The sequence below is a fragment of the Cyprinodon variegatus genome, unplaced genomic scaffold (genome assembly GCF_000732505.1).
Source record: "Cyprinodon variegatus isolate N-32 unplaced genomic scaffold, C_variegatus-1.0 Scaffold58, whole genome shotgun sequence".
Lineage (NCBI taxonomy): Eukaryota > Metazoa > Chordata > Actinopteri > Cyprinodontiformes > Cyprinodontidae > Cyprinodon > Cyprinodon variegatus.
The window spans coordinates 440,954-449,047 of NW_015150511.1; the positions used below are offsets into that span (position 1 = coordinate 440,954).

Sequence of the window (8,094 nt, forward strand, 5' to 3'; positions counted from 1 at the left end):
CCTATTTTTGCTTTGGCACCACAGCGCCACTTACAGGCCTGGCATACATTTTGCAGCGTTTTCATGCATTCATGTGGTCGATCACATTTATTTTACGTCTCCGTCTGTAAGACAAACGTTCTAAAAAATATTAGCGTTTCGCGTTCGTTTTGACTTCGTGTGGACGGGGCCCAAGACTGCCTATTCCCTTTGATGTCAATTTCCCTGTCCCAGCTTGCTGGTGAAGATTCTCAGTTAAAAGTTAAAAAACAATCCACTTTGTGGATTAGAAAAAATGCAAATTGAACTGGCCTATGCCTCTTAAATGGATGTCGTTAGGACTTATTGTTCGAATTGAAAAAGCTTCCTGGATGGAAAGTGAAAAGTCTTCAAACTTGCAAAATGAAGTCCAGTGGTTTGTTTTTTTAACTTTTCTGTCCTTGCTTTTGTATCTTTTAAAACAGTCCTTATTCTTTTTTTTTTCCTTTTTCTTTTTTTTGACATTGCTGTTTTTTGTTTTTTTTAGGTTTTTATAGTAAAGTGGGTACAAGGGGGGAGGGGAGAGACATGCATCAAAGGACCACAGGCTGGATTTAAACCCAATTAGGCGACGTCAACTAAGGCCTCCATACATGGGTTTTCCGCGGTAACTGCAGACATTGATGTGTTTTATCATCTTTTCCACGGTGACCGTCAGGGTTCAGAAAGGCACATTCCAAATAAAATGCATTATTATTTTGGCCCAGCATGAACTAAAGATCAAATATAATGAAGTCAACTAAATATGTTGGATTTGGGTAGCTGGAAGGTCAATCGTGCTGCTACTAGAACCAGTGTAAAACACAGACCTGAGCCAGAGACCGCGGGAGGGCAGTCTACCAGTGTTGAATAGAGACTGTTGTTATTCTCACAGGGAATGAAGGGGTGGGGGGGTCATGGGACTCTGTTTGCTTCTCCTGAAACACGTGAGTCATGAGAAGGAAGAAGAAGCAGGGATAGAGAAAAGAAGACATGGAGGAATTATCTCGCTGTATGAGGGAGGCTATCTGCTGGCTGAGGAGCTGCTGCTGTGGTGAGGAGGAAGAGGAGGAGGAAGAGGAGGACAAGGAGGTGAAGCAGTGGAGGGAAAAGGATGGTGGACCAGAGGAGGAGGAGGAGGGCGAAAGTCCAAGGAGCTGCAGGAGCTGGACTTCCATCCCATCTTCTGGGGTACCGGTTTCACTCATCCAGTCTTTCAGATTCAATTTTGAAAAACAAGTTTCTTAACTTCCACTCAGATGGTTCCTAAATCTTTTTTTAGCGTTTCGGTTGTCTCATAAAATTTGTCTTTATTTCTAACTTCAAGGATCCATTTGGTCATTGTTAACTTTGTCTGCAGACAACAACAAGTAATCTGTTTGTCCTTTAAAAAGACTCAAAATATCCAAAGTGGTACCAAGTCTGTCCAGTGGCTTTGAGGCTGGATCCAAAAACATTTGGGCCCATGTTTGCAAAGAATCCTCAGCCTATAAGTACTTCTTAAGGATGCCATTTTAGAAACAATATTAGAATTTCATACATATTTTCTTGAATTTGACCTTAGTTTTTTTTTTTCACAAATCCCCTCAGGTCTTGAGAGAACTTAAGTGAACAAAAATTAGAACAGAATGACCTTTAAAGAGTGTCTGAAGCAGCAAAGATAGAGGGAACAAAGAGCTGATTGGCTGATTCTCCATTTAAATAAGGAGTGATTTTGATTGGTGAGTGAGGGAATAGGAACTGTTAAATATTTATTGAAAGTTACTGTTTTTATTTTTAAATATTTAACCAAATTAAATTAACATAACCTTAGATGTCCAGAATAATAATAAAGTATAATAAAATATTCAAAGCCATATCACAGCCCTTAAATGCAATTAGCTAATTGAGATCATTGTGTTTAAATTCATCACATTTTCCTAAACTTCCAAAAGGAAATAGAGATACTCATAATAATTATATGTATGGTTTAATAATTAATATGTCAGTAAAACCCTTTCTATTCAGTGATTATAAATACGGACATGGTATAGAAAAAATACCACAGTTAGTAAGTGATCTTCAATAAAACTCACTGTAAATGTATTAAATGGCCAATTTCTCCACCATTTAAAAAAAAAGGTTTAACTAAAAAAAAAAGGTTTAAACTAAAGAACTGATTATTCCAATTGATAATAATAGTTGATAGCCAACTTTGAATTAGCTTATAAACTCTACTTTGACAGTCTAAGTTGGTCCTTTTGATTTTCAAATATTTATTGGTGTAAATGGAAAGAAGTCGCACCTTATTTAAAGAGTTTTAGATAATTCTCCTATATCAAGATCATGGAAATATAAAAAAATAAGTGAAACATGTTATTAGATGTCAATACTTTTTTCTAAAATGCCTTTATTTTTTAACTTCTTCCTTCTCCCGTTTTGATCCAGTTAGCCTTCATTCTCACATAGATTTTACTTGTTTATTGTGTATTTTTTCATACCATTTCCTCACTGAGGATGTCTTGTACATGGCTAATATTTTTATTTGAATTTTATTTAATTAATGTTGAAAATTAAGGTTAAGGTTAAAAAAGTTACCCCCACTTCCTGTGCCAGAGAAAACACTTGTTTTCTAAGTTTGTCAGAATAATTCATATTTTACTGTATAAGTGTAAATATTCTTGTTGCAGTTTAAACATCTTTTTTAGCAGAAAAGTAGCAAAGGTAGAATAACATCCGGTTTAAAAGCCAAACGGTGCCGTCATCCAATCAGCGAGGTTGTAGATTTTCCACTTATTTCTAACTCTTCTATAGGTCCTCTCACTTTCAGTGGCTGAATCCTAAACCAGCCTCTTACAACTAACCCTCCGTTTGTGCATTACCACAGACGGTCCGCCACATTAAGTGCTGTCCCAAACCATGTAGTGGGTAGGGCAAGTAGTCATTAATCCCTAAATGGAACATCCTCTTTAAAATAGTTTTATTTGACTTGATAGATTTATTTTTAAGAAAATGGCAAATATCTGACGGGATGTTAACCTGCACCACAGATCTACAGCCACTAACATGCAGCATCACGAAGGAATGCTTTCCCTTTCCGCTAGAGGGAAGAGGCTGCCCCCTTCATATTTATACCCCCGCATACAATCTAGTGCTTAGAGGCAGGTTTGGGGTTCAGCCTTAGTGCTCAGGGTTAGAGTAACATTAACCCTTAACTATTAAATGTCCCTCACAATAAAGTCACACTCACAGCAGTGGAAGGCGCCTTGATTCGTCTCAAAAATAAGGCGAGGTTGGAGTTAAGGATATCCATTACGAAATTAAAATAATGACGAATATTTTAGATGCGGTACACTCAAACATTTGGATGCTGTCTGACAGTTTAATTTGGGGTTTTTCTGTAGAGAACATCACACCTAGCAACAGGGTGAAACAAACCTCGTAGCAAATATGGAGCTTTTTGTTGACTGCTTGGTTGGAGTTGCTCTAAGAAGCAACAGTTCCTTCTAACAGTACTGGAACCAGGTGACAAACTCCATTTTATTTTTCTAAGACTTTTCTCGAAATGTTTTCACAAAGAGCAATTTTTAGCCCTCACATAATTTCTGGAGACAGATGCATATGTTTTTTTGTTTTTTTTTAGATGTCACAAGCTGTTTAAGGAGAAAACAAGGCAGTCGGATGTTGTGAAAGGTAGAACTATTGCTGCTAGCTGGTGTTTAAAGGGAAACCAAAGGTATTATGTATTTCTTTAGCTTAAAGCGGTGGGTTTTGAATTTCTATTGTTTCTATTCTATTTTTTTTATTCATATTTTTTCCAGTGAAAGGGGGAGAGGGGAACAACACACATTAGGAACAGAACTATGTACCTACAGGGAGTTTGTTACATACATATTCATACATTAAGAGACATTTTACATTAAAAAGTCATAGTAAAAGTCGGGCTGTTAGGCCACTTGGCTGGAGCAAAGAAGCACCATTTCAAGCATCGCTCTAAGAAGAGTTCAATTTTTTTCAAAAGCTTTGATCAGCTTTTAGAAGTTAAAACAGCATCTTTAGCTGTTCTGTAAATCTCTGTCCACCATGTTACAGTGAAACCAACAAACAGTAGACCGGATGAGGTAGAGGAGCATATTGCCTGCCATGGGAATTGCTTTTGCTGGCCAGGCATATTTCAAGGCGAGCAAAAGCAGACAAAACTTTAGCAGTTTTTCGTTTGGTGTGAACCCAAAAGTTGATACAATTAGTAAACTAAAGACCAGATTTTCTCAGTAACATTAAATCCTACAATAAAAAATGGATGGAGACCTGGCTCTGAGAAATGAATGCCTGGGAGGTTTGTTGTGATAAATAACATCTGATCGGCCTGCTTTGATCAATTTTTAGGCATCTGATCAATACTGATAACGGTGCTACTGATATTGGTTGCCAATAGATAGGTGTTAGATGACCTTTAAGGGGGAACCAAAGCTTTCAGGTAAGGTTTGAGGTGGAACTAAATCTGTTAGGTGATGTTTAAGGTGGAATGTGCTGGTTTATATGAAAGTTTTTTTGGGGTGGATTCTTTCCTCTGTATTTCTTTAATCTCACCCCACTTTTGTGCAGTGCCAATACGGCTTTAAAGTTACCTATTTTCATCCAGTTCCATAAATTCAGTCTCTGCCTGCTTCTTTAGGTGGAATCTGACCCATCTGGGTCTCAGCCTCACTGGTTCCACACCTTACAGGCCCGACGGCTTAAGGTCCCAAGAGGACGGAGCAACAGTGACCCGCTAAGAGCAGGAACGGTGCAGGAACTCTTCACCAGGGTCAGCAGATTATATCATGTAGATTGTGATGTCATGACCGTATTATGTCCTTCAGCGCCCGATATTATGCATTTGTTCTGTGTTCAGAAAGCAGGCCTAGAGTTCGGAGCGGCGCACTCATACCTGAGTCTGGAGAAGCTGGGAGAAGGAGCTTTTGCCTCCGTCTACAAAGGCATCAGCAGGTCTGACAGTCCACAGGTTTCTCATGATATCAAAGACCAATTATTAACAATCACATTCAATTCACTTAACATTTATTTTATATTTTTTTGTCTTTTGACCGTCTTTAAACTTAAAAGTTTTGCACTTTCAATTGTTTGATCATTTTGATCACCTGGTCCAAATTCAAACAGGAATGTTTCTCAGACTACAAAAAGCAGTACAAAAGGAGGGAAACATCTTTAATGTCAGGATTTGGTTATTGAGTGTTGACCCAAAAGCAGAGGCAGGAAGGTAGAGGTGAATTTCTTTAGATTTAATTAAAAAGGGAAACTAAAAACAAAGGCAGGTTATCATAAAAATCCAATAATGTAAACGAAGTCCGAACAAGCATCAAATCAGGAGTCCAAAAATCCAAAAGAATCAAGCATAAAAACTAGTCATAACGAACCAGAAACCGTGGAGACATAAGGGGAATCACTGTCAAAACGAGGAAGACTCAGGAAGACGGAATTGGAGGAAGTTTGACAAAGTTTGGCAGTGTTTGACGAGGACCCAGCAAAGGGGAACTGAAGAGAGAGGGCTTTTAAAGGAGACTGAGACAAAGAAGGGGCTAATGAGGAAACTGGGAGCAGGTGTGCACAGAACAAGAGGGAAAGAGCTAGGGAAGAAGGAGAACACAAGAGGGCAGCAGAGAGCAACAAATAGAAACCTGGAAGACTGGAAATAACACAATGTTAAATTACTAGGACTATAAAACATGGAGAAAAGAAAACTAAACACTAAAAACAAGGAGTAAAGTAAGACTTAATACTCAAAAGAAAAACATAACTGAAACAGAAACCTGAAATTTAAGCATTACCAGAATTTATTCCATTCATGTTTAATAAAATCATTGATATAAGCGCAACTTGCATAGGAGGTCTACATATTCTTTGTGTCGGGCTTGTTTTCTTGACCATAGATGTCTGAACAGCTTAATTGCCCAGAACTTCTAAATGTTTGCCACACCCGGCTCGATGGTGCATCTTCCAAAGTCTCAAGGGTCAGTACCCTGCCTTCTCCAGATCACAGCATTATCATATAATGTGATTGTACGACCTCTTGGAATGTCATTCTAGCTGACTTACACCGAAAGTGGACAGACATACAGAATGAGTAGTTTTTTAAAACAGAAAAGAAATAATTTTTCAACAATATTCAAATGCAAACATATTTAAACTGATTTCAATCTTGGGAAAGTATAACTTTGGGTTTTCAGAAATCTTAGCATCTCCTTTATGTAGGAAAAATATGATTTTTATTAATTGATCTAAGAAATGCTCACTATTTTAGGACATTTTGTGCTTATTTATTTTATTTTTTTTTGCGATGTGAAGGAAGTGTTTTGAGTGATGTGAATTGGATGAATAGAGGGAACTGACACTGGGAATCAAGGTGGACACACAAATAGACCAAAGAGACATTTTGCTGGAATTTAACAATCTGAAATTTTCTGTCAATTTGCAGTGCTTTGTCTAGTCTGAGACTGGATGTAGATATGATAAAGAGCAGAAGACCAAACAGGAGACAAAACATAAACTCACTAAAGCTTGATCCGTTCTCTGGGTTGGAACACCAGGTCCTGATAGGGTCCTGGACAGACAAAAGTATGGCTTGAGGTTACCATCGTTCAAGTGGCACTGGCTGAACTGGGAGAGGATCTGATGGAACCAGAAATGCCCTCACATTATGCACCCTGACTTGCTCGGTGAAGCGGATGAACCCTCCTCCTATTTGATGACGCGGTGAAACGCCCAGCTGACATTTCTCTCCAGGATTGGTCACAGATATTTTCCTTTAATCTTCTGAAATCAGTCTTACACTCATTTCATTTTAATTTGAGTCATCCGGATGATAACGATCCATTGAGGATGACGAGGTTCCTAATGATCTATGAGGAAGACGTCAGGTTTCATTATACTTCTTCTCTTCTTCTGCGCAGGATAAACGGGCAGCTGGTTGCTCTGAAGGTGATTCGCATGAAGACTGAGGAGGGCATCCCGTTCACCGCCATCAGAGAAGGTGACCAATCACATTCACCCATCATCCTGACTTAATCTACATATCCTGTCTCTGCTCTCACACCTTTTATGTGTTTGTGTGTGAGCAGCATCTCTCCTGAAGCATCTAAAACATGCAAACATTGTCCTCCTGCATGACATCATCCACACCAGTGAGACGCTCACATTTGTCTTTGAATATGTGGTAAGTGACTCCTCGCTCTGCCCCACCTGAGGGGGGCGCTTCAGATACTGTCCTTTTTCACTCAAATTTGGGCCTTAAGTTTGAAACAAGCGGCTGAAGATATTCTTGGTGTTTTTGGAGTACAAACACAAAACTGTGTCAGCCATGTTCTGATGGTAGGACTACCAATTTTATTCTGTGAGGCAGACACTGTGTCTGCTTTTAAGGCTAGGCTTAAAACTTTCCTTTGTGATAAAATGTATAGTTAAAGTGGCTCAGGTTATCCTGAGCTATCTCTATAGTTATGCTGCTATAGGCTTAGACTGCTGGAGGACATAGGGACCCCTTTTCATCATTCCGCTACATTCAATCTCTATTCTCCCACTCTGCAGAATTTTTTTAGGTAAATCTCTAACCTTATGCTCTCTCTGTTTTTTCTCATAGTAACTTAATCTGGTCAGTTCTTGTTTGGTTGTGACTCCATCCTGGACAGAAATATCAGCTGTGCTGCTGCCATTAACACCTTTGTTTATAGATGTTGGAGCTTGGCCTGTTTTTCAGTGTAGTCCTGTGACTATAGTCCTGTGAGTGTAGACTATAACTAACTGTATGTGCTCTCTTCATCCTCTGGCATGGGAGCTGGCTTGGAGCTCATCTGCCTGGCTGTGTGTTTCCTGGACGGGGCCGCCCGTGGAGCTGATCGACAGTTTTCTTTGTTATCTCTGCTTCTTTTCCTATGTCTGCTTCTCTCTTCTTGAACCCCAGTTGGCCTCGGCATATGGCAGCTCACAGTGAGCCTGGTTCTGCTGGAGGTTTGAGGTTTTTCCTCTCCACTGTTGTTACATGCATGCTCGGTGTGAGGGATTGCTTAGTCGACGAGTCAACGACAAAATGCAGTCGAAGCGAATGCAAGTGAATTGGGGCAT

General features: G+C 39.3%; 1 protein-coding gene across 1 annotated transcript in view; it reads left to right on the forward strand.

The window, feature by feature from the left end:
* The first annotated feature begins 4,297 nt into the window (after nt 1-4,297).
* Nucleotides 4,298-8,094, forward strand: part of LOC107082652 (cyclin-dependent kinase 15-like) — a 9,200-nt gene continuing 5,403 nt past the window's right edge. Inside the window, exons 1-5 of the mRNA XM_015371437.1 lie at nt 4,298-4,312; nt 4,652-4,783; nt 4,871-4,965; nt 6,927-7,006; nt 7,095-7,189. Coding sequence (XP_015226923.1) covers nt 4,298-4,312; nt 4,652-4,783; nt 4,871-4,965; nt 6,927-7,006; nt 7,095-7,189 — 417 coding nt within the window. The remainder of the gene's footprint in view (nt 4,313-4,651; nt 4,784-4,870; nt 4,966-6,926; nt 7,007-7,094; nt 7,190-8,094) is intronic.